A 27,954-nucleotide genomic window follows, 5' to 3' on the forward strand; every position below is an offset into this window, starting at 1 on the left:
GGAAGCCTACACTGGAGAAGGTTCCTGGCAGGATATGTGGCCCAGTGCAGAGAGGAGCCCAAGCTGGAGCAGTCTGTTCCTGAAGGACTGCAGCCTGTGGAAGAGACTCATACTAGAGCAATACATGAAGTGCAGCCCACGGGAAGTAACCACATTGGAGAAGTTTCTTGAGGACTGTCTCCTGTGGGAGGGACCCCATGCTGGAGGAGGGGAAGGGTGTGAAGAATCTTTCCCCTGAGGAGCAAGCAGCAGCAGAGACAATGTATGATGTGTGAGTTCCCACTCCTCGTCTCCTTGCCAAGTCAAGTCTATTTTGCCCATGACAGTAACTGGTGAGAGACCTCTCTCTGCCCTTATTTCAACCAAAGTGCCATGCATCATATGCACTCTCCCCTGTCCAGCTGACGAGGGGAGGGATAGAGTGGCTTGGTGGGCACCTGGTGTCCATCCATGCTCCACCCACAAGAACTTCTTCAATAAGTATTTCTCTGCTAATCATAAATCATGTGTATCCATTCTGAGGTTTGCATTTTAGTGTATCTCTGTAGAACGGGTTCTGAAACCAAATTAAAGTTGCTGAAGTACATTATTAGCATTCACATGTATCCTAATACAGGAGGAATCCTAAAATCTTATTAATGACAAGTTATTAGTAGCTACATTGCTTAAGATACCTAAAATGCTGATTTTCATTAAAGCTAGAATGACCTTAGCTGAAAGATCAAGATTATTACAGCATATGTTTGGGTTTTCTTTCCAGGAAGTTGAGTATTTAAAAGTACCAAAGCATAATATTAAAGCAATATTACTAACATAGTGATTAGAATATTAGCAATAATAGCAGCACTTACAGTAGAACAGGAACCAAATCTATTTACAGAGTATTAAAACCTCACTCTGTAAAGAGACAGCACAAATGAGTGGAAAAGACTAACCCCTAGCTGGGAATTCAATTGCCAGTTACTCTGTTTCACAATCTCATTTCCGAGGACAAAGTGCCTGAAAAAGCATTAGCTATCCTTACAAAAGTTATCTCTGTAGAAAGATACCATCTCCTGTTCCCTTTTGCAGGATGCAATATGTTAAATCACTTGCAGAGCAAAGCAACACAGGGATAAGCATCTATTTCTTACAAAAGACAAAGAGAATTATTTGCACAAACCTGAACCTGGACATTTTTCATCAGCAGATACTAATAAGCAAAGTACATTCGGATTTCATCCATAGTATCAGCAAAACATTACAGGCAGAAGAAAAAAAAATATACCCTGTAACTTTTCTTCCCCATGGATACTGTTTTACAAAATTCTTCTTCAGACACCATTTAGGAGCTTCCTTTTTGCCACATGGTGAGTAGTATAAACTGATGTTCCATCTTTTCACAAGAACATAAACAAACAAATACAAAAGGAGTAAACAGCAGCTGCAGGCACCCATACATCATTTCACTGAAGTGTGATGCCTGAATCCCATTTAAAGGCCTTAACTGTGGGAGTTCACAAACTCCTCTTACTGATAGGCAGAGAGGGAGAACCTTTTTGTGACAGGTCTTGGTTCAAAGAGGGAAGCATTCTGTTTACTCTGAGATTTTATAACAAACAAAATTAGTTCAGTCTCCCTTTAGAGAAGTACAAGTTAAAAAAGAAACCCAGTATTATCCATTTTCTGGTCTAGAAGGGACCTTAAAGATCTTCTAGTTCAAATCCCTCTTCCATGGGCAGGGATGCCACTCATTAGACCAAGTTTCTCAGAGCCCCAATCCAATCTGGCCTTGAACACTTACAGGGATGAGGCATCCACAGCTTCTCTGGGCAACCTGTGCCAGCGCCGCCCCCCTCCCTTCCCCACTCTTAAACTGAAGAATTTCTTCCAATGTCTAATCTAAATCTATCCTCTTTTAGTTTGAAGCCTTTCCCTTTTGTTCTTTTACTACATGCCCATGTCAGAAGAACAGCTCTCTCATAGCTCCTTAAGGTACTCTAAGGTCCCATCAAATTCTTCTCCAAGCTGAAGAACTCCAGAGCTCTCAGCCTGTTTTCATAGGAGAGATGCTCCAGCCCTCTGACCACCTTTGTGGACTCCTCTGCACACACTCTAACACCACCATGTCCTTCCAGTATTTAGGGCTCCAGAGCTGGAGGCAGCACTACAGGTGGGGTCTCAAAAAAGCAGAGACCTGGTGGCCATGCTGCTTTGGATGCAGCCCCAGACATGGTTGTGTGAAATACAAGGACTGCATGAAATACAAGGATATGAATAGGCTGAAAAGAATACTTTTTCTTCAGTATGTTTACTCCCAGTGTCAGACTGAGCTGCTGAGTAAAAAAAATGCTGCCATTTCTAGCATTGCTGAAAGTTTTAAAGTTTAAAACAGTTCTGGAAGAAATGTAGTGAAGAAGATCATCAGAGAGTTAAGATAGTAAGGTACAGATTGAATCAGCTTTAACAGAGAAATACAGACAACTCTATGTATTATTGTTGAGTAGTCCTAAATTAATTAAGACAGGTACTTCAGTGCATGTGTAAACTTAATTAAAATACCAGTACTGCATGTAAAAGATTCCCTTCTTTTATTCTCTATATTGTCTGGATGATACTGTTCAGACAAAAACCATTCTTTTTCCTTCTTTACAGTCTCTCCTAAGGAAAATCAGAGCTTGAAAGGGCTGTAAAAGAAAACCAAACCTAATATCTATTTCAAGGTCTGGGTCATAGTAGCAATTAGTTGAATGGAGCTGCCTTTCAGCCTATCCTACAGCTACCAATTTAAGCAATAAACTATTTACAATGCTGCTTACCTTATAAATGTAGTGTAATTACTCATTCTAAGGAAGACTCGACCAGGCATAAATGCTAGGTACACAAGCAAAATCATGCATGAATTGTGTTACTAATGTTGATCATTCCTAATCCTGTTATCTGCTATTGATGGTTATCACCATCGATTTAGTTATCTAGCTAAAATACCTTGTATGAATTATGATGTAAACCTTAAAAAGTAAGCTTCAAAATGTAATACAAACTAAAACAAGGAGGAAATCTCTGAGATATTTTTATTTTTAAGAAGGAAGAAATTGTGGTCTTGAAAAGGTCAAAAATAGTATTACAAGAAGTGGCTGCAAAAAGGCTGCAGGTATCACCACATTATTTATTCAGTGACTCCAGAGCCGACGTGCTTCATTTGCAAAGGAGAAAATCACTTTCTGTCCCTAGCTCAGGCTTCTGAGACTCAACCTCATCAATAAAAGTTCTGCTGGCTGCCTCGGGTCTTCAGTGCAACACCAGAGCAAATCCCACAGTCTTCCATTTATGCCTCAGCGATACCCAGGTCCCACCCCTATTTTCAGTGGGAATTTAACAGAGGAAACAATTCTGTCGACGATGTGCAAAATGGGGCAGAGATGTCTCCATGCTCTCATTTAGCGGTGTTGGTTCAGCAGGTTAACAGGAGCAAGGAGCAGTGGGAAATGGATTTGCACCGCTGAAGTGAGCAGCTGTGATTCAGAACGTATCAGAGCAACAGCTTGCTTGGGTAAGAACTTATCATTCCCACTGAATCAACTTTGTTTATAAATCCTCACTGCTCCTGTTTTCTGGATTAGAAATGTGGAATTACACACACTCTCCTTAACAATTAGGCATGTTTGCATGGATAACCATCATGAATAAACCATGAAATCACTTCACATTTGGAAGAGAAAGAACTTGAACAAATCCCCTCTGCTGAGAAGACACAGTTCTCAATACAGCATGTAGCTACGTTCATTTGTCCTGTTTGTATTACGATCACATGTGAAATTAATTATGTGAAGCACTATATGTCTATAGCTGATGAAAAAATTACAATGCAAATAAAAAAAAAAAAGCAAGCATGTTACAGTAATACTCATGGCTTAAACCAGTAATTTGTTCTATCTAATAGAGCAGGCAAAATAGTATGCAGCAAAATTAATGAAAAGTACTGCAAATTACATATTATAAAGACTTGTGTCAATTTTATAGCAGGTATAGACTAGGAACTGAAACCCAAGAGCAGCAAGGCAATAGAGCAAATTACATTTATATTTCTTTCTTCTCGGTCCTAGGCTACTCAAAGTGCTGGAATGAGCCTGATGTAATTAATAGCCACAGACTTGATGGGATACAGTGGCCACTCAGTGCTCTTCTACAAAGGCTTTTTACAAGAGAAACTTCTTTAAGGTGATTCAAAAAATAGCCTTGAGGGCTCTGTAGCATCTGTGGCATTTTTATGTGGTATGCAATAGAGAGAGGGTAAAGATTTCCCCCAAGTAATCACTGAAAGATGATCTAATCCTACAGTAAATTATTGTTAATGTTTTTAGAGCATTTTTTCCTTACCTACAGGAACAGTGCATCTTGAATTCTCTGTGAAGAGCTAATTTTAATTTCATGAACACTTCATAAAATTATAATGACCTAGGATTCAGACTTGCAGAACAATTGGCATTCTTCCCATTGAGTAAAAACTAAGCTCTTATTGTTAGGGGTACCCAACCTTATTTGTGCTGGTGTTAATCTACCAAATGGGTTAGCAGAGATCTTTATATCTCTCCACAGACAGCTACTATCAGCATTTTCTAGAGCTGATCTGTACCATTCATTCACGATTACAGGTTGTGGCCCTGCACTCCACCCTGGTTGTTTCTTCTTCCAGACAAACAATGAGCATTTTCCACTGCTGTCATTTCTTTCAGCAAGTACATTATCCATTTCCATAGCCCATCTCAACAATCTGGGTGGATGGATTCTGCCCCCAAACAAAAGTCTCCAACTGAAGAGGCTCACAGCTGTTGTCAGTGTTCACCACATGGGTTTCATTTTGACATGACATGTTTTTTCAGTTTAGCTACCATTTGAACAGTGTTTTTGCTGATAAAAGGAGATAGAAAGTGTCCTGGGAGTAGATCACTACAGGAAAAAAGGTAATAATTGCTGCTGGGCTATGTAAGGACACAGACCTTGCTGACAGAACAAGGTCCAGGAAAGGTAATGTAAGACCTACAAAAACAAGTAAGTCCCCTGTGAAGGATTTCTGTTTTCTCTTATTCTCAAAGCTGCCTGACTGGTTCTAATATTCTTCTCTGTTGATAGAAATGTTACATAAATTACAGCTACCACCACCTACATTAGTTTAACACCAAAGGCAATTCACTTGAAGACTACAAGGATTGTAGTAGTCCTCCTTCTCTTCTTTGGAGAGACATTTTCTGAATGTAGAAGATTAAGTCAAAGTAACCTTAGTGACTTAATGAGAGAGCAGCGAGTTGAAATATCAGCAGACATGTTACGGCTCCCAGTTCAACATTTTGGCCTCTTCTGAAGCATGGAAGTGTGTGCATCACCAATGTCACACTCACAGAGTTTTAAAAGTTTCTACTGACATGCAACATTTTGGAAAACTTTTGGAATATTTGGGAGAAGGAGAGAAGGTAATTTTTACAAGTATTATTTTTTTACATGGAATGTCAAACCATTTAATCCCCAAATCTGTTGCTATTTTTGCAGAGCATTTTTTTTTGCACTTACATGGTTTAAGTGCTTTCAATATACTATTTCCACCATGAAAGTCTCAAAGCCACTCTAAGTACCTGTTTTGGAGAGGGCTTTTTTACCTTAAATCATTACATGGAACTGTATGACAAAAGAATGAAGGTTTGTCTGCTTTGGGATTTTTTTTTCTCCTCCATATTCCTAAGGTTTTGATGTTGACTTTTAATGTCTTCCACATAATTTATTTATCTTATTGTATTTAAAAATGCTGTGTGACCACTGTGATCAGTGGTCCAACCAGTACTGGATCAAGTAACCAAACCTTTGTCCCCTAGCCTTGGAGAATGCAGGAAAAATTTTACTCAAGTAACTGAAACTGAGCTATTAATTCTGAACTTAGTTTATTACTGTCCTCACAGACAGTGTGAGAGAAGCATGGTTCCCTGAAACCTCAGTAAGAAAAGGTTCCACATGGAGAGAAGGAGACTAATGCAGGTCTTCCTGTCTTCCTTACACTTAAGTTTCCAGAATAATTCACAATAGAAGACCAGGCATGTAAATGTGCAATGTACTGCCTTCAGACCATACTTGCTGCTATCTCACAATTTAACACCCGTTGAAAACATCTAAGGGAACAAGTATAGCACAATATCCTGAGCCAAATCTGACTGTCAGCAACAAGGAAACATAAAATGATTTCTCAGCATCACTCAGATTCTGTTTCAATAATCATCACAAGAAGAACTGTTTGTTCCTAAGGCACATTCTGCTGTTGCAGGTAGAAACATGCCTTCCTTTGGATGTCTTTATTTTAATGCACCTGCAGTTAATTCTTCAGAGGCATCCAGTGAATATCCGATGTACCTTTGGCCTGCCTGTACTCTGAAGTAACTTACACCACCACTTACATATAATTCCCATTTTTTGTACTCCTACTGTTAGTATATTTTTCTTGGAATGGTAGAAGCATTAAGTTTCGAAGAGATGTCAAGTACCATCAAGTCCAAGCATTATCCCAGCACTGCTAGGTCTGCCAATAAATCATGTATCTAAGCACCATGTCCACATGTTTCTTGAACATTTCCAGAGACAGTGACTCCACCACTTGACTGGGCAGCCTGTTACCTGGCCATGCTGCCAGTGAAAAAAATTTTCTTATTATCCAATCTAATGGTTGGGAATGTGTTTTGAATGAGTTCTGGCTATGGTAGGTAAGTACATCTTAGAAGCTTTCTGCCAGATATTTAAACAGGTGAAACAGAAACATAAACTTTAGCCAAATATATCATTGGGGATTATAAATTCCCTCAGAGAAATGAAGATGAGAGAGACTCTGTTCCTTGAGTCCAAACCTTCAATTCATAAGGCCTTTTTTGAGGAAGAAAATTTCAGCACTGTGTTTATAAGGATGGGGGTTTTTTTCTTCCTAATTATTATTAATACATGAAATACAAAACTGCTATGAATCATCTTACTCATTGACTTATGTCTGGCAGAGAAACGTAAGAAGGAGTGTGAAATTGTGAATAGAATAACTTATCTGATTTCTACTTTTGAACCTGTATATTTGTATAATTTTCTTTTTTTTTCATCCTTTTAAAGTCCTTCCAAACTCTCAGCATCCATAGTGTTTTGACATCAGATTCTAGTGATACTTTCAGTCATATATCTTTTCGTCAGACTTTGGAGAGTATCTTCCATCTTCCCTAAATGCCCTTTTGGTGGAATGTGTAGGAAAATCTTGAGACAGGCAGAAAAAGAAAATTATCTTCTTCACAATGTTTAACACCATGGCCTCTTAAATCATGTATTTCCTAAAGGAAACAGCCTCAATCTTTTAAATCTTTCATCCTGAAAGCCTTTTTGCCTCTACTCACTAGTGACCTTCACATAAACAAAAAGCTGATGAATTTCAAGAGAGGTGCAATAGGCTTGTTCTTGCTTTAGGCTGATAACATTTTGGACCTAACAAGTAATTACAGAAGGGGGAAAAATACTTTTTTTTAATTGTTTTTAATCTAATCAGGAATTGGTATAATCTCATAAAGAAAGAAGAACAAAGTAATTTTTTTTTCTCCTTGGAAGAAGGAATTAAACAGGGCAAAATAAAGTCTTCCCTGATGAACAAGAAGAGTTGAACAGCAAAGTAGATTAGCTATTTGAGGGGGAAAAACATAGGGAAGATTCTATGAAAAACACAGGACAGTCGTTTCCAGATGATGAGGTATTTGAATAAAAGAGACTTAGGCTGCAAATGAATTGAAAAAGGCAAAGGGAAAGAGAAGACAGTGACACAACTCTCTGGAATGATGAGCAAGAACAGTGTTTCCCTAAGCCAGACTGGAAGGGAAGGATGGAGACACAGTGAGGACACTATTACAGTCACAGGAAATCACACTGCAGTCTCTGTAGGACCAAAATCAGGCCCTATAATTTTCTGGGCCTTTTTGCTATCCTTTGCTTCTAAACAAAATGTTTTTATGTATCATTGACATAGCATTGTTCTGATATTGCATTGCCTTTAACTCACTACGCAAAGGCAGATTCTCAGATGGTATAGTAGCGAACTTCTGAGAGGCACTGAAAGGAAAAGAAGGAAGCAAAAATTGGAAGAAGGTCTGGAAGATTTGAAACAATAAGGCGTGCAATTTTTTTGAGTTGTGTCTCAAGGTACCCACTGAAAGATGTGCACTGCAAGAGAAACAGACAGCATTTCAATGAGAAAATATCACTGCAGGGATCAGAGACATAAGAACCATGTTGAAAAGTAGTGATACATAGATAAGTTTGATGCAAAGCCAGAAACTGGCATCAAATGTCAGCAGTGGAGAGATTGTAAGCATGTGAAGAGGCAGAACCCTGGCAAATGCAATTTAGGCATAACAAAACTGAAATGAGTAAGATCAGAATAAACTAGGAAAACCCAGAAGTGATTCATTGCTGTTGACAGTTAGCAAGGAGAGAGAAGAGATACTTTTGCTGGGCATTTGGGGGTAATGGGAGGGTTGAGGGGGTATTGTATCCAATCAATTGCAAAATCAATGAGGGTTAAACAGTCTGCGTAGTCATTCAGTTGGAAAAAAACAATACTTTCTCTCTTCTTCTCCTCCCACATATTCTTTATTGGTTGCACATTGCCTTAATCTGTGTAATACTCAGGGCTTTCCTTTTGAAGTCCTTCATGTGCAATCTTGCTGGGAGCAAGCTGCTCCACTGACACATCTCACCTACTCAGTTGCTGTGGCAGTACCTCTATCCCTTGTTTTCCACCATTTGAATTGCTCTGCCTTTCAGTCACCCTTAGTCCCCCTCCTTAGTCCCTAAATTTTGGTTAGTACCTAAATCTTGTGCTAGGGATTCAACTGAGTTTTGCAGGTGATAACAGCCATTTAGACAGACATTGTTTCCTCACAAGAGGTATGTGCCAAGCTTATCAGCTGTGATTGACAAGTGCTCCTGCCAGCTCTGTTGGCAAAACAGCAAGAAAAACCAATGGAGGAGACTGAGAATATCCTGAAGAAACTATGGAATTACTTTGGAAAAGGCATTGAGGAACACTTTACAGATTGGAGAAGACAACCAGAAGAGAATGGAGTGAATGATCACCTAGGGATAGCCCCACAGCTTCTCTTCGGGGCTGATCATCGGAGAAAGTTTTTCTTTTCTCTTTTTTTTTCATTTCTCTTTTTCGTTTCCATTAGAGCTGATGCATTCTAACAACTATGGATATTAAAAAAAAAATAAATTAAAAAACCAGCATTTTTAAAATCTTTTTTCATCATCCTGTATGAAACTATATCCCAATGGGAGACAATCCAGACAGTCATGATTTATTAGCCTGTCAAGAAATCTTTATAACATTTTTCTGAATTAAATATATAACTTGCCCTGAAAACAGAAGACAGCAAACATTTTCCCTTACCTTAATTCTGTTAAAATCAATTACATAGCAACAAGCTACAGGTTACAATTAAATCCAAGCTCATCTTTAGGTTGAGAAGTATTACATTTTTGATGTGAAAAAGAATGATAAATATTCACTAAACCATTCAAACTTTCGTGGAATTTGACATCTTCAGAAAATCACATCAACATTTAAATCTACCTGTGAAATTCTCAGGATCAAGTCAGCTGTTTTGGTCAGACAGCTAAGAGTGATTAGACCTTCACAGATTCCCTGGTAACCAACTTCTAACTTTTAAAAACTTGGTAATTATCTTAAACAGTCTCTGACACTTAAATTCCTTGCTAATTTACAATGTATTATAGAGACATAGCAAATTTCTTGTGGATGTACTGTATAATTTGTTAATTATTACTCAGTAAATATCTTCCTAAGATGCATTAGGGACTCTGTTACTAATATTGACATTTTTTGGTGAATCTCTGGCAGCATTTCAGGTTTTTCAGAGCCATACCTACACTTCTAGGCTCACATTCAGTTTTCCTACCCAAGTGTATCCCTGGGATGATCCCATTATTTTGGGTCCTTTCTGAGGTTTATGATTCAGTCAGCTGTTCATCTGGACAAACATGTGTGTCTAATGTCAGGTGAGCTGAACTGGTCTCTCATAGAATCATAGAATAATTCTGAATTTCAAGACTCCCTTAAAAAGAATCTGGTTCCAAACCCTCTGCCATGGACTGGGACACCTTCCACTTGACCAGGTTGCTCAAAGCCCTGTTCAAACTTTCTTGAACACTTCCCAGAATGGGGCATCCACAGCTTCTCTGAACAACCTGTGCCAGTGCCTCACTACCCTCTGAGTAAGGAATTTCTTCTGAACATCTGATCTAAATCTCTCCTGCTTTAATTTAAAACCATTCCTCCTTGTTCTCATTTATCTAGATTTACTGTCTGATAGGGACAAAGCTCAAATGAAGACCCTGTTCCTCAATCTAAAAAACTTATTATAAGTTCTTTCTCTCTTGCTCTCTTTCTCTCTCTCTTTCTCTCTCTCTCTCTCTCTCTCTTTCTCTCTCTCTTTTTTACTGCCCTTGCAGCACCTGCCTACACTATGAAAACTGCACAGAGCTCAGAAAAGAACCAGACTTAAGTATGCAGCCCTTAATTTATTCTTCCATAATTTTAAAGCAATTAAAATAAAATACAACAATTGAACACCATTTAAGCAACGGGCCAATCTACCAGCTGGGAAAGAGAGAAACATGCTGCAAACAGCTCAGTACAATTGCTCACTGCTTATTTTTTTGTATATTAATTAAGTAATTTAGACGCAAGAACCAAGACAGAAACAAAGGAAAACAAATTGGATGATCTCACAGTCCCACAAGCTCTTGCTCTTGCCTCGTCTCCAGGGCATCTTGGCTGACCCTTTACAACAGCTTGTTCCTCCTCCCCACATTTTTATGTATTCCTTCTGTTACATGCAAAAGAAAATGAGAGGAAAATATGCCTGACCAGCATTAAAAAACCCATCTTTCCTGCTTGGAAGGAAAGGATTAATTTCACCAGATGGAAATGTCTGTAAGAGAGAGACCTACATCTCAGCTAGTCACCTAAGCTTTTTCTGGCAAATGGAGAGAAACTGGCACTTTCAGGACACAATTAATCTCATCCCCATGTAGATATTTAAACTAGGTCATATGAATCATGCCTTAGAAGAGACAATTCCTCTCTACTGACACTAAAGGGAGCCTGGAATCACTAGATATAGATGTTTACATCGGTTATGTCTGAAGTTAAGTGAGCTGGATTCCACCTGAGCTATTCAGATGGATTTCTTGTTTTGGAGGCAAAATGCCTTATATTCATTTTTTGGTTACACACATGGCTAGAAACAAGCATGTCTCTGTTTTTAATAGCCCAAGCACTACAAGAATGTACCATGTGATTCACTACAAAAGCACGTTTTCGTAAGAAATTAATAACATCTCCAGAGCACATAGCACAGAGTGTATGAAAGAACTAATCAGCACTCCAAACACCTTCTCAGCAAGAATTCAGGTTCTTGACTTCAGAGATCATCTAGTAAAAATGGAATCATCTTTCACATTTCCCTTTTCTTGAATTATGCAGTATGATTTACTTTCCAATAAAATCACGTTTCATATAATGCCCAGTCAGTCAGTTTCTAGTTGATATCATAATAATCTAAGGATACTAGGGAGACTAAAGGGCATCGAGTACCCAGAAGCACATTTGCTGCTGTTCAGCCACTGGAGATGTGTAATACAAGAAGCCATCTCTTCCGTACCAGCTTTGTTTTGCTCACAATTTATTCACTTTTCCATTTTAACACCTTTAAGGTTAAAAAAAAGGGAGAGATCCCTTTTTTGTGAGAAGTTTGACCCTTCAAGACTTCCTGACTTTTTCTTAGTGCTTAACTAGTGATAGATTTCTAAATTGGAATTTAAACAAGGACTAGGTTAAAGAGATGCATTCCTAGGAATTTCTACTGTGCTAGTCATGGCTAAGTAGCCAAGCACTTACCATGGAGCTGCTGGTAAAATAGACACTAATTTCTGAAGAACAGAAATACACATAATGCTAAATCAGTGGAAAACTGATACTGTCAAGGTAAATATCATCATATCTCTTTTCAGCTGGAATTATAAATTTGACTGACACTGGTGAAAATATTTGTATAATATGCTTCTGTAAGTCATTTAACCCAGCACTTCAAGGCATTTTATTAATAAAAGAATTAAAATGGCATACATTAAAGGGATTAAAAAGCATCTAATTTACAGGATGTAGCATATAACTAGAAATAGGAGAGTTGATCACCTGTGTTTGGTGGGACCCTCAGGGACTGATCCTGGCGCTATGCTTTTCAAATGCTGACCAGTCTGGGAAAAAATTCAGTCACTTACTCCTGTCCAGTGTTAGCAATGACAGAAATGAAGTATTGTGGTAAACGGTACTGAAGACAGGTCACTGATACAGGTCAATGTAATTTTTAACACAGACAGCAATAAAGTCCTGACTCTGGGAATAAAGCAACTCCTCCTTACAGGCACTTTGCAGAGAGTGAAGCAGATGGCAATCCTGCTGGCTGTGGGGCAGGACATGAACTCCTAGTGCAGTTGTGTGGCTGAAGGAGCCAGCATAACCGTGGACATGCACACGGTCACTTCTGTGGGAGCCGGGACATTTATTACTTCCGCACAGGGCTGCAACTGCTCCGAGGCTCCATGCAGCTGTGGCAGGGATGGCTCAGCATTCCTGCTGTGAAACCAGGGAGAGCTCAAAGACTGGTCATGAGACAGATGAGAGCTCTGACAATCATGCCTTGCAGTATGAGATGCCAGGAGCTCAGTGTATTTACTTAACCAAAGAGATGATTAGATTATGTCTTTCCTGTACTCCAGAGCTACTTACAGGGGCACAACCCTTTGCAGTGGGCTCCTCAGCCCAGCGCATTAAGAGGCAAAAAACTGAAAGGCACTCAAAGTTGGAAGCTGAGACTAGATTAATTCAGAGTAGAAATATGGCACGTGCCTCCAAAAGACTAATTAACCCCTGGAATAATACATTTGTAAATGTGTGAGAGGTTCTGTTCATCAGAAATTATTCAACAGAAACAGAATGTTTTTCTAAAAGGTAGGGCTGGTGTCTAGAGATGGATCCTTCCTCCAGCAGCTCATGTTAGCTATACAGTCTGCTCTGACAATCTAAAGTAACTGTGATTGTTCTGCCCAACTTGAAAACTTGGCCACTTGATTTTGTTTGCAAATGAAAACTGAAGTTTCGAAAACAAATCCAAGCAGGCTGGAAATCCTGTCCAAAATATCTGCAAGTATGTGTGATGTATCTACAGTATTTCTCTTCATCTGTCTTGCAACTCAGATAAAAATGCTTTTCTGAATTTTACTTCTCCAGTTAATCTTCCTTTTCAAAAGTTTTCATGAACCTCTGTGCCATCAAAGGCAGGAAAGCCTTTCTAACTGCTTCAGGGTAGTTCAAACAGAGATTCCTGTTTGAAATTTGAGAAGTTTGAGAAGTTTGTTTATTTGGTGAGCATGAGACTAAAGAAAAAAAAAAAATTGCTTTATGGGATCCAGATTTTTGTTAATTTGTCTTTCCAGAAAATGTCTGGAACCTGCTCTGTTATCAGGAGAATTTATACTATTTCAAACACTTAGATCTGTCTGGAGTAGCAAAGGGAAAAATCAGCCACTTCTTTCTCATTTGAGAAAAGTGATGGTCATGCCTTTAACAATAGGATTTTTTCATTCTGTAACTTCTGTATTAGCCATTAATCTGTAGCTATCACATTATTTTGACATGTGAACACAGGTGGAATGCAGACTGCCTGCGGTGAATGTGTTTCAGAGTTCATTTCTTTTGTGTGACTCCATAAGAGAAAAAAAAATATCTGTCCTCCTTTTGAAGTCTTCTTTTGTATTTCTACTTGCAAAAGACACTTTCCATGTCTCCAACTGTCTGTAAGGATATGACAGGAGGAACAGAACAGAGGCTTTCCCTTCTGAAAACAGATTACAGGCATTTCATGCATTCATCCCATACCAAAAACATGGAGCCAAAACATCTCAGCATGTCCAAAATGTACAATATACAGCCAGTAGCAGTAGCATCAAGAGAGGACACACCTGTGAAGGCCACCCTGGAAAACACAACCTGCCACCCAACCACACACTATATGTGTTCCAACTTAGCGCCAACAAGTGGGACAGGGAAAACAGATGAAGTTGGAAAGAAGACAACCAGGAGAGATCTCTGAGCAGCCTTTAATTGTGGCCAGCTTTGGTAAACTCCATCCATCCCTGATTAATGGTCTCCTGCACTTCTCCCCATACAGGTAACAGGAGCCACAGAGTTTCCCAAAAAAACAAAACAGCCCTTACTTCTGCCTGGAATCACTGTATTTTGTAGGCAGCACTAAATTCAGGATTGCTGTTCTAATTTCTATGCAATCTCATAAAGCTCACACAAACACTGGCATTTTAAGCACATAGGGAAAGCCTATCAGCAGTGATTTAACAGTAGAGGATTTAACTCTTCATCATTTTTATGTAAACATAAAATTGTCACATATAGACATGATATTATATTCTAGTTCCTTGCACATATTTAAAACCAAATAAATTTAAATACTTTTGCAGTCCTAGATCTTTTCTAATTCTCCTCCAACAAAAAGGCCAATTATACATCTCTGATAGGAACAGCTCATTAGACAATCTCTAATGAGTTCACATTAAAATGGGAGGCACAAAATAGAACTGAAATATTTTTCTCTGTATTATTATCTATCCAGAAATCTCTGAATGAAGAAATCAGTGCCTAGCTTCTTCTATACCTTCCAACCACTATTTTTGTGACTAACTCTTTTAACTTTAGATGAGTGCCCCTTATCCCCATAGCAAAATATTCATATTTGCTTAGAGTTCATAAAGAATTCTAAGTAGTGGATTTAATTCCTTACACCATGCTTGTCATTTTAGCATCTCTGTACCTATTCACACATTTGTAATGGCCTTTAAGGGAATATTATTTTAGTCTAGGGGTTAAATACAGTCCCAATCTTATCATATCCAGAAAGCCAGAGCTGCTGTTGTGTTATTAATCTAGTCTAATTACCTCTTTCATTCATAACTTGCTATGGTCATGTGCTGTAAATCAGCACTTGAAGCTGAGAGGAGCGGTAAAGTATATATTTAGGTACTACAAATGCTTACAAATCTTCCCAAGTTTGATTTTAAAAGTGGAAAAATCAATCTTCAAGATTCAAACAATGTACTTCTTACTCAAGACATAACTATTGTTTGAGCAGTATGAGGCTGGATTCAGATTTCCTGATGAATTCCTATTAGTGTCACAGGTGTGACTGCAAAAACTGGGCCACAAATAAGAATTTTACCTTTCTATGAATCATAAGCACAGGTAGTACTGCAAGCTACCAAAAGAAAGAAATGCTGTATTGTTAATGTCATAATTTTGAGAGACCTTTCTCTGTAGAAGTTAGTTCAAGAAATCAATAATTCCATTCTTTGCAATAAGTTATGACTTCCCAAAAATTCCATCTTTATCTAGCAAAAGGATGACAACAATACAAACAGCTCAGGTGGCTGTAACTCTTGAGGCTAGGTCCCACAAGTGTTGCACAAATCCCTTAGAAAGTTCAAGGTCTTGCTTATTTTACAGCCCAGGCAAATATTTTATAAGCAAATGAAAAGATACGTTACAGAAATGCAACTAGAAATTCACAACCTATATAGCATTACCTATTTCCTTATCCTCAAACCTCTCAGGGTGGAAATTCCACACCAGCTTTGTTGGCTTTCTAGTACTTACCCACATTTTACCTTGGTATTCTAAGATAGCAGAGGAACTGTACTTTGACCTGCCACTTGTAGTTGTGTCTCTGCAGTTATGAGTAAAGTAAGTCAGACTGTCAGACATAATCAGAACTACAAAAAGGAGTAAACTCAAATAAAAGTTGCTCATGAGTCAATTCTTAATTACATTAGGAAAAGTGAGAAACCAATCTTTCCTGCTTACTCCCTTTAAAACGCTACATCAAAGCCATCCCTGTGGCTTTTGAACTGTTCCTCACTTCATCGAGAAGTGCTAGATGATGGTGCATGATTGAACATTTAAAAGAGGAAAATATGCATAAGAAACCAAGGATCATGTTTGGAAGTCTGTGAGAACTCGAAGTCCTTTTTCAATTCATCCCCCCTCTGCAAAGAATACCATAAGAGTACAACAGGACATATTTCGGCAATACAGGCCCAAGTCCAAAAGATCCATAAGCTCTTTTCGTTTGGAAGACCAAAACAACTCTTGGTACAGGTGGCAAAACATGGAATATATACAACTTAATTATGTTATTGCATCATTAATATAGACTGGCAGAGAGGAGGAATTACAGTAAAAATGTAGACAGAAGTCAGAAGTTCAGTTGTCATTTGTGACGTTTTATAGCTTTGGGCAGGGAAACACTTTGCTACTTGTTATTATGATTCCTCTGCCTTTACTGTTAATCCTTAACTTAGGTTGCAATGGAAGGCTCTAGGCTAAAATAATTATATATATATTTTTGCAATGCATGTGGAAAAAGAGGATGAACACAGAAAGGTAAGGTGATTAAAGGATTCCAGCTCCCAGCACCCTCCATGGGCCTGTGCTCCATTCCTACCCCAACAGCTCCTCTCCATCATCTGAGATCCTCAAAATGTGACAACGCCTGGGTCAACATTTCAGTCACAAATCACATCACAGTAACTGCCTGACACAAGTATAACCTTTTAGCTACATAGTTTCAGATAACATAGGTAACCCACAGTTAGCAGCCATAACCAAAAAAAGCTCTTACTTAACCCAGTGTTTAAGCAGGAGGTCAGTTCTATGAGGTGACAAGTGTACCCATTAACATGAAGACAGCCTTAAACTCCTACCAAAGTAACTCTGAACCTCCTGGGAAGCCTTTGGCACTTCAAAGAGCCTGGATCTGAATTCACAACATTGTTTACATGAAGAGCCCTTTTTTCTGACTATCCCAAAGCCATTGCTAACTGCTGCTGAGAAGGAGAGGTTTCAAGGTGAGATAGCCCAACACTCACATCTAGTTCTGCACCAAAGTACAAATGGAAGACTTCAGCTCTTCTGCCCAAATTCCCAGAAGCACCAGCTGTGCCTCCAGTAAGACCCTCAAACTGTCAGCTAAAAATAGCAGCCCAGATTCACAGAAAAATCTGTCAGAAGTATACAGACAATTCATCAAGGCCAGGGGAAAGCAAAACTCCTACAAAGTTTTAAGAAAAGCCAGACACAATCCATAAAAGTTTTTAAAGTTTTTAGGTCCGACTATGGAGCCTAAATATTTGCAGTGTTAGCCACAGTTTTACAAGAAATACTGCTAATACTGAGGGAATTTAAAATACTTGCCTAAACCAAGAACAGAAAGGTTTTGATGGCAACCTCTAAAAATCACCTGTATATGAATAAAGTATTTTCAATACACAGTGGACACAATTAAAACAACCAAGACTTGACATCAGGCAGCTCCCTGCCATAGTTAGCCCAAGATTTACTCATGCTGAAAACACAACAATATATTTAACTACTGCATATAGCAGGAGTTCACTTTTTCAAGCACACTGTACATTTCCACAAGAACACTTCTGATTTTGGAGGCACCACTTTTAGATTTTAATTCCCTGACTTCCTTTCTCATTTTTGGTTTCTTCCACTGGGGTACAAAACTGTGCATACATGAGAGAGCAAGGAAAGGATTGGTCCAAAATGTAGAATTTTAATAACTGTATGCGGTAAACAGACAATATTAAGTAATAGTTATTTTTCCTTTTTTTTTTTTTTTTTTTAATAATTCAAAATGTAGGTCCAGAGAAACTCTGACAGACAAATATATTTTGCTCATAACTTCCCAGACATCTTTTTGCCTATTTTACCCAGTGCTCAGGCAGGAAGACATAAGCATCCACATAGGCAGGTACATGTTAAAAGTCAGTACTGTTCTTTAGTCAGTTGTAAAAATAGGCTTTAAGAATGCATGGAGTAAACCTCCCTTTCTTTTGATAAGTCTGCACATGCCAACCAAGTTCACATGGGCAGTCTCATACAGACTGGCAATGAAGAAGTGAGAGTCCTACCTTGAACTTGAAAAATCTGCTTCCTCTAAAGTCATAATGTACAGCTGCCATCAGAAACAGATCCTATTGCTTTCCTTTTTCATTTTCCTGGCCAAGCAAATATATTTCCTGTTACAGCCTGTACTTATAGTTTTATTCTATCTTATGACTTAAAGACTAAAATATTTGAGCACCACTAGGATTTTTCCACCCATAAAGAGGGAAAATGAAAAACAAAAAGCAGATGTTTTATAATGTATTTAATTCATTTTGGCCACCCATAGAGCTGTGGCTTATGTTAGTGCCAACCAAGTTAAAAGCAACAGAGTTCTTCATAAACACTATATAACATATTGTACAGTGACCGGGCATAGTGAGCTGCTTTCAGTGAACTCCTATTTATTAAGCAAACTTCAATGTCAGAAAAAGAAAACAGGAATCACTGAAGGTGCAAGAGGTGCTGCGGTACGTGAGCAGTTCCTGGGGGGATTGGCAAAGTTTGTGCTGCTTTCTTACATTATTGTGGCCTAATGCAGAGCTTGGAAAGCAGATGATCAAAGTATACATTGAAAGTGGATGAGTTTGCTGAAAGTAAAACATCTGGAGGTAAAATCCTCAGAAAAAAATATCATGTAAATAGCAGATACTGTATAATAAACAATTGTTTCAAAAATACTCAACAGTTGAAGAAGTTCCAACAAATTAAAACTATCTTGTCCAAACAATTGCCAGACTTGTACTGGTACAAACCTCTCACTTTTTTCTGTGTTTATGAATGGAAACAAAGACATTTCAAAAGTTAAACCCATGAGACTTCTAACAATTGCTGAGGTACTTATCAACAAGGTATCTTGTAGAAATTACAGAAAAAATAGTCATTGAAATTTCCCCTATACCTATTCTTATTTAAACTGAGAAATCATATCTCAACAACAACCCCACTTTTACAGATCTTCAGTACAGTACTGCAGGCTGAGGTACAAAATAAGCAACAGAGAATGGTTGGTCTCAAAGCATTTCTATATTGACAATTTACTGCATAGATCACACGGAATATAAAACTGATAAAAAAATCACTAACCTGCCAACAATTTACTAACCTGCCAAAAACATTATAGGAAAGCATAAGGAAAGGATGTGTGTATGTATTTAGGAAGACAGAATGGCATTAAAGATTATAACTTGTATATTTTGGCTTGTTATCTGCAGAATTAAAGAATTCCACCTTAGAACTGGATCATAATTGCAAAAGTTAATTAGAAAGTATTAAAATGTGAAAGCTTAGCAATTTATTACAGCAAACAACAGTACAGACTTTGAGCAAAAACAGAGGAGCAGGCTTTTAGTATGTGAACTTTTAATGCAAAATACTTTTTTAATCAAATGAGAACAAACATTTTGACCTAACAAATAGATATGAAATTCATCAGTATCAAACCAAGTGCAAATACATAAGATTCACTTTAATTCAGAGGCATGCTTAAAGCAGTTTGAAAGCAAAAAATCCTTTGCAATTACTTCTGCAGGTAAAAACTGTTCTAACTATTATTATCCATCATTTGCCAGTGCTTTCTTTCCCAGGCAGACACACTCATTTGAACTTGAAAAAGCCAGAATGCCAGAAGTGCCTCCCCAAAATGTTGGCTAAGGATGGTAATTCATTTAAATTATGCAACTGGATTCCCACAGCTGGCCCACAGCTTGGCTGAGAGCTCGATTCAATGCCAGTGAACCTGTCTGCTAATATTGTCCTACTTGCAGAAAAGGTAATATATCCAGCAACTTATATTGAAGTTCTGACTCTAATTAACAGAGCAAGCAAATGTTGACATTAGTGACAAATGCTGCTTAATAGTTACTATGAGACCGGTGCAGCCAACTGGCATTTTCCTGTAGCATTTTGCAGTAATAATCCCTTCTTTATTTCTTAGGACATTGCATATAATTTGTTTTTATGCATTTTGGTTCAAGTTAAAAACAAATCAGCACAAAAACCAGCCCGGATAGCAGCAGCAAGACTCCCGGCTTTCAGACAAGTAATCAACAAGAAAGCACGCAGGCAGCATCCCTGGGAGGATGCATGGGGGACCCGACTATAGGAATTCTTATCCTGTATAAAGCTATGTAGCCTTGCACAAACAGCCTTTGGCATCTTGTCTCTGGCCTACCTGGACAGTAGCAAAACATGTTTATCAGACCATACAAGCCCAAAACCTGAACTGCAAGCAGTTAAAAACTGAAGGTCGCTAAACTGCAAAATTCAAACATGCTTCTATGCTTTAGCCACACAGACAACAATAAAACAAAGCCTCCACAACCACCTGTAATAATATGCCTGCTCAGCCAGCAATTCCAAAGTACACAGCAACACAAGGTAGACATTTTCTGCAGCTGGTTTTACATGTACATTCCTGCCAAATTGTTGTCTCGTCCCCTCTTACCTTCACATTAGTCCGGAGTGCACAGTAACATGCAAAAAACATTGCAGTAAACAAGGAGCATATGGACCAGTATTCAGCGTCTCTGCTCTGCACAAACGGTACACACACGATCCCGAGCATGTGCTACTAAGGAGCATCCGTTCCCTCTGTCAGTTTGAAAATGCATTGATCTGTTTTCCTGACTACAAAAAGACATGTCTTGAAGGCACTGAGTGAAAGCTACATATCTCTTCAGCGACTATATATAGAAATATGCCCAGTAATTTCAATTAGCAGAGAATTCAGCATCTGAAACTTGGACCTCAGTTGCTTTTCCTTCCAGCATTTTAAATTCATGGGGGAAAAAGGAGGGGGAACTCACCCAGGGGGAAAAGGTGAGGAATTAAAACATACACAGTGAGTTACTTATATTTCCCCCTGGCTTTGATGTTTTCCTATTCAGTATTTTACAAACGTTATACACAGAAAAATGAAGAAAGGTTTCTCTTCCAAGTCTCAAATTTACTGTAGATTCTGCACTGCTTCTGTCTGCTTTTGTTAAAGATGCAGCATCCCTTTTAACAAAGACAACGTCATCAATCATGACAGATTCAACATGTTCTACTTACAAATACAGTCTCTGATTAAGGACAATGGCTGGCTGGCTTATTAACGTTTCCTCAAATGCAAGTTCAGTTCCCTGTGCTAATCTATTTTTAAATAAAAAGTCCCACCTACTCCTTCCCTCTCATTTAATAAAAATGCAGCGGACTAGCTCTACATATCCTGAACTGCATTGTGCTCCCAGCTCAGGCACTGGACATTGCTTTCAAACTCTGCTCTTGCTTGCTTTGGATTAGAAACACAAAGAAAAATTAAAAGGAAAGCAGAAAAATCCTGGAAGAAGTCTGTGCCCTCACATTTGTAACTACATATTCTGAATTCAAAATGCTCCAATATCTTCCAGAACGAGGGAACTCAAAACCTAGCCAGAAGGCAAAGCTTTAATTCACAAGCACAAAAATAAAATCAAACCACTTCTCTCACTCCTGTCAACCGCTGGGATGCTGTGAATTAACTGATTGTTTACTGGGCTGCAGGGACACAAAGTCAAAGACTCAACTCTGTTTACAGCACCGGAAACCATTGATATCAGTACCGAATTATGAAGTAATCTCCAGGAATAAAACCAGAAAAGAGGCGATTTTTTTTTTTCCACTGCAGCAGATACTGTGGGAGGCAAAGAGTGAAAGAGGCTTTACTACCTCCTTCTCTATCAGCAGAGAGCAATTTGCGTAGGATAAGCATAACTTAATAGAAATATCTGCAGTGACTTTTAGATTTCTTTAAATGTTTTATGTAAACCCCCTTGGAAATCTTCATAAACACTGAAGTCCTAAGCAAATCAGTGAGTATCTTTCTGTGTGCAATGGAGTGAACAAGCTCAAACAGAAGGGTGTGCATTTAAAGAAGAATAAGGGGGAGGGGAAAAGACAGCAAGGTTTTTTCCAACATCTTCCTAAAGACAAGCTCTCAGAAACTGTCGTCAACTCCAAGAGAACAGCTATTTTTAGCTTGTCATTGTTTGTGCCTTTTTTTAGGAACGAAAAAGGCAGTCGTGTTTAAAACTAGATATTGCTCTGTAACGTAGCCCAAGACAGCTACTTAATTTGATCCCCAGCTCCATCTGTCATACAAATTAAGTAATTAGTAATCACAGCCTTCTTTGGTACAAACAATGACTGCCACAACATAAGAGATGAACCCTGGTTTTAAATCTAATTCTGCGATTTTTGTTAGTAATGAAACTGGGGTCTAGATGTCATAGTTCAAAAAGCTTAAGTATCCCAAACTTATGGTGGTTCAGACTTTGGCTACAGCAATATCCATCAAATAAGCTAAAACATAGTAAAGTGTTGCTCAGCAAAACCATGAGAAAATTAATTGATACATTTTTTGTTACTCTTCAAGTGAATAAAAGGAATGGAATCATGGTTTATTTTGCAGTACAGTACACTAAAACTTAAGTATCTTAGTCATTGAAAAAATATCACAGATCTTGGGGAATTCTGATCCACAGAGAAATGCAATTTAAAAAGCAAAGATGAAAAGATCCACAGTCCTGAGAAGTGAGGCAAGGTTCAGGCAAGCATGTAGCTGCATATGAAAATCAAATTCAAGCTTTCTTTCTGCCAAAGGAATTGCACAAGGTTTCAGTCAGCAAAGTCTTTGAAACAACTTTCTTTTTTTCAATCCTCAAAAAGTTAATGGTTTTGGGTTTAGGCAAACAAACCCAACATGGGTAAAATCTCCCTAAAAGAAAGCAAAGCTGCATAATGACACAATTTCTGAGTGATTACCTGGAAATAGAACTTCAGACTCATTTAAGAAACCAAGGAGTAATGCAGCCCCAAAGTCTTCACTTAGAAAAAACTCCCATGACTCCTGAGCATCTAAGAGGAAAAATTATCTAGGAAATTACAGAATGACTCTTGTAATACTGCGAGGGGAAAGAGAGACCCCCATGCATATGGTAGTTGCCTCCTGTAATAACTGTGGGGCATGTGAGAATTTGCTAGACAATTGAGACCTCTGTAGCAGCCAACAAGGTATTACTTTGCTAGCAGACCAACCCAAAACATTTATCAGGAGCTATTTCAGGTAATCTACACAAGCAGATCCCTGAAGGGCTTGTTCACCTCTGCCAAGACATTTCTTATCACAGCAGCCTAATTGTTAAAGAAAGCATTATCACCAAGGACATACAGTATTTTATGATGACTTAACAGCTACTCAAAAGCATCACATATCGGTGATATTTACAGTTAAAGACACAGAGTCGTTAAAAATGAGTGGGGAAAAAGCTCTGCCTGAGTCATCCAGACAAGCCAAAAACAGCAGGATATTTGAAGCTCTCAGGAGCGCTTCACCACCTATTTAAACAGGTGACAATAGGGAAAAACCCTAGAGATGAAAGAAGTTATTACATAAAAAAAATAGGTTAAGAATAAAACCAGTAGAGAGACAGTAGTCCAAAGGAGCCATACAACAGACCCTCTTTAAAAAGACACACAACTGGTGACCTGAATATTCTTAGATAACAGAAACTGGAGCCACTATCTTGAGCTGTGAAATTCCATTGTTACTCTTTGCTCCTGTGCGTTCAGAAGGGCAGAAGGGAGCCCTTGGAAGGAAACCCTGGTTGTCTGCAGAGCTTCAAAGACAGCAGAGGGAACATGCTGCCTTGGAAGACTTTGATCTCAGGAGGGCCTGAGGCCAGTGTGCTTCAGAGCAGCGAGGAGGGCACAGCCCTTTGCAGCATCCATCACTGCCCAGAAGAGCACCAGGTAGCCGTAACAGCAGTAATAGCAGTAATAGAATAGTACCAGTAGTGGGAATGCCCATAGCTCTCTTGTGTCCTGAAGCTGTGCTCAAGGACCCACAAAGTGCCATGGCATTATACTAGCACAGAGCTGACAGAACCACAGAATCACAGAAGGGTTTGAGTTGGAAGGATCTTAAAGATCATACAGATCCAACCCCCTGTAAGGGCAGAGATGTCACCCACTAGACCAGGTTGCCCAGAACCCAACCTCACCTAGCCATGAACATTGGCAGGGATGGAGAATCCACCACTTCTCTGGAGTAACACTGGAACCATACTGTGGAATAAGGTTTTTCATCCTCAGACACTTAAGTGTTTTAAAGTTTGGGTTGTTTTTTGGCTTTTTGTTTTCCAGGCATCATGGAAAGGGTGGTATTTTAAAAAAGAGCACCATTAAAAACAATACTCTAAAAATGCAGTAATGAGCCAATCTTCTCCAGGATTTGCTTTATGACAAGACAATGTGCCCCACTTCACTTAAGCAGCACATTTGTGGGTAAATATAAGTTGGTCTTAAAAAGACTCTGTGCAATGAGACAGATTTTGCGATCACTCTGTGATTATCATGAAGAAAACAAAGATTAGCTATGAAAAAAAGAGCAGTCAGAGGGGGAAAGGTCTGAAGAGAGAGTACATTGCTTTCTGAGTGGATGGAGGGAGAAATGACTCTCCTGTTCTCCAAAAGAGGGAGGAGTGGATGTCTGCAGGAAATTGGGCATAATGGTGGAGGTTTGCAAGGCTATTTGTAGGCCACGCAGTGCTTATAAGTATCAACACTGACAATCTGTGTCACTGACTTTGAGTAGCCAGGGGTGTAATTCTCCCTCTTTTTGCAGGAGGTACTGGCTTGTGCAGTCATGGCACTCTGGCTACAGTCATGCTCCATCACTTCCTGTCTTTGCACGCTCCAGTGATACAATCTATATAGCACCCCAGTCCTGCATTGCCTAAATAACTCTGATTTCAGCACAGGAGCTCTGAATTGGAATGATTTTATTCTTTCCCCCATTTCTAAGACTTTAAACTGTCATAAAAAAGTGTTACTTTCCATGTCTGCAAGAAGTTCCTTGCACTGATATCTATGTTGAGGGGTGGGATATTGAAGGAATTGTTGATATGGACTGCAGGTCTGGGGTGCTGTAGGGCCTACAGTTTCCAGATGGCAAATATTGACTAGAAATGGTGGATTGAATCTATGGGGCATCTGGAAACAACTGCAGAAAGACAAATGTGGAACAAAGACACAGTTGGAAAGAAGTCTTTCTTAGGCTGTGCACTGCAGCAAAGCCTAGTAAAACATAACAGACAGAGGAACTACATCAGCAGCTTGAACTCAGAATATCTTAAAGTTTTCACAAAGAGAAAGAAAGAGGCTGAATAGATTATTTACCAACTCTCATCTCCAGTACTGTAAACAGCTCTCTGATATCCTGGCATTCTGATGCATAAGTTGCTGTGTCAAAAATTCTTCCTCACTTCCAGACCAGTGAACACCAAAGACCTTGCCCTGGGCTGATTTAACTTAAGCCACAGTTTTGCCTGAAAACTTTCTGTTCCTTTTTTCTGCGCAATCTTCTTAATACATTTGTCTGATTTTTGAGCATTTAATACTTTTCCTCTGAAAGTCCCAGCTCCTTGCTTTCTGTGTTATGTGGCTGCATTGAGGAAAGTTTTGATCAGATATATAAAAAAACCATACAATTTACTTATAAAATAATTCTTTCTCAATATTAAAATTTATACATATTTCATTAACCAGGCTTTGCAGTTAGTATTTCATAATTACAGTCATAAAGCCATTTATAATAAGCAGATTTAAAGAAAAAATAAATAAAGGTCAAATTATAAATAAAGAATTAGTGTAGAATGGCCTCATTCTGTGAGTCTTTTCTATGACTGTGAATTTTTCAAGACAGGTTTCCTCAGTGGCCCTGATGACCCTAAAATAAAATAATGAGAAACAAGGAACAGAAGTTCAGAAAGTAGAAATTTAATTACACTTCATCTTGAGGTACTCAAAAACTCATTTTTTCCACTCCTGTATCTGTAATCCATGGATAAAGTTTATTCTACACCTCATCCTGTACAACTGATTGAGATGGCATAACCCCTTTAACGCTTCAATTGATACACCCAGCTTGCAAAGACTTTTTTGACTCCGAAGATTCCCAGTTGAGTTTCCTGGATTTCACTCAAATTGATTACTAACATGTATGATTACTCCACAATATGTGTTTCATTTTGTGACTATGAGAGAAAACCTGCCTTTCTCCTTGACCTGAATTCCCATGATAACTCCTCCAAAAAGGCATTTCCATTCACAGTTATATTAAAGGCCATTGCAATCTGGAACCCTAGGAGATTATCTAGGTTGTTTTTCTCGGTGCACCAAGATTAATCACACAGAGTTTGGTTCTTGGCAAATGGTCGTCCAACTTCAAAGTCTCTCATGAACAGAATACAGCCTTTGCTTCAGTTGGTCCTTTATTCTTAATATGGAATTCACAGAATAGTATAATTGCTAAGGTTGGAAAAGACGTCAAAAATAATCAAGTCCAACCATCAATGTAGCACCACCACCACCATGCCCACCACTAAACCATGTTCTTTGAATGCCACATCCTTATATATTTTGAACACTTCAAGGGATGGTGATTCCACCACTTTCCTGGGCAGCCTGTTGCAATGCTTGAAAACCCTTTCAGAGAAGAAATTCTCCCGATTATCCAAACTAAACCTCCCATACCACCTGAGGCTTTTTTCTTTGTTCCTGTCACTTGTTACCAGGAAGAAAAGACTGACCACACTACAACCTCCTTTCAGGTAGTTGTAGAGACAGATAAGGTCTCTTCTCAGCCTCCTTTTCTCCAGACTAAACATCACCCACTCAACACAAGACAAAAAGTTTAAATTATTAGAAGCCTTTGAATTATTAGAAGCCTATGCTTGTTTTCTGCACAAAACATTTGGGGAAAAATGAAATGGGGAAACGATGCCTATCTTGTCATGATTGCCGTCACTCCCCAGTTATGAATTAACGTTTTACTTTTATAATTTATGAACTATAATTTATGAACTAAGCTTATTCATTTAAGCATAAAATCCACATTTCCATGGTAACAGCATGAATGAAGAAGGAATGAATTTCCAAAGTTCAATTGCATTTATTACAGTACTTAAAAATAAACCTCCAGCAATTTCACTGAGGAAATTGCTGTAGTCTTTTTGTAAGAAAAAAAATAATTAAAATTAAATCCCTCACTGTAAACTTGTATAAGAACAACTGGATTTTGAATTGTACTTGATAAAGATCCATGTGTGTCAAAACACTTTCTATTTTATTCTTTGTACTGTGATTGTAGTTGAGGAAACTATTTAAAGGGAACTTATAGTTATATTAAGAAATATGATAAAAAAAATTGTAGCACTGGAAACAACCCAAGTTTTCATGAAAATACATGTGTAGAGTTTTGCTTTTTTTTTATGTAGACAGTATTTTCATTAAACAAGCAAAGTGTTTGAGTTTACAATACAGAGTACACAGAAGGATATTCATTGGCTAGGATCTAACTATTCCTCTTCATTCAATTGATAACAGTTATTAGCTTAATATATTAACAAACTTAAACTAGAAATCTTATCAGTGAGATAAACACCTTGTTTTAAAAATATGTTTAAATCTAGCTGGTTCTTGAAAAGTAATTTCAAGACTGCATAGCATTTGAAAGCAAAGGATAATTAATGAGGGAAACTATTTACAAGGCAATTAGTGTAATTTTCTCTGTTTTACTGATTTCAAATGATGAATCAAGATGTTTCTAGAGGCCTTATGAATTAGAAGTAAACTATTAGGCTCAGTAAAGAACAGATAGGTTAGAACAGGTCTAATTACTCTAATAATGAGCTAAATCTAGCAGTTTATTTTTTTATTTTAAAAAAAGAAAATAATATTCAAAATAAGTATATTATAAACACAAAGAAGCAAAAAACCTTTTCAAGCAACCTATTTCTTTGAAAACCAGTAAACTAGTGATGAATGTTACATCTGTATGTCCTCTG

At 38.3% G+C, this 27,954-nt stretch overlaps 1 protein-coding gene across 6 annotated transcripts in view; it reads right to left on the bottom strand.

Moving 5' to 3' along the window:
* The window catches only part of DLG2 (discs large MAGUK scaffold protein 2), a 991,421-nt gene that overhangs the window by 709,944 nt on the left and 253,523 nt on the right, over positions 1-27,954 (bottom strand). For 4 of the 6 annotated variants that reach the window (XM_088051060.1, XM_088051057.1, XM_088051056.1 and 1 more), the window contains exon 1: positions 20,532-20,664. The exons of the other annotated variants lie outside the window; for them this stretch is intronic. In XM_088051060.1, the coding sequence (XP_087907186.1) occupies positions 20,532-20,651 (120 nt within the window). In that variant the 5' untranslated portion in view covers positions 20,652-20,664. Of the gene's footprint in view, positions 1-20,531; positions 20,665-27,954 lie in introns of those variants that run through there. 6 annotated transcript variants of the gene reach the window in all.

This window comes from Pseudopodoces humilis, chromosome 2 (assembly GCF_049639895.1).
Source record: "Pseudopodoces humilis isolate 2021_Gansu_Grassland_sample_001 chromosome 2, ASM4963989v1, whole genome shotgun sequence".
In the NCBI taxonomy this organism is placed as follows: domain Eukaryota; kingdom Metazoa; phylum Chordata; class Aves; order Passeriformes; family Paridae; genus Pseudopodoces; species Pseudopodoces humilis.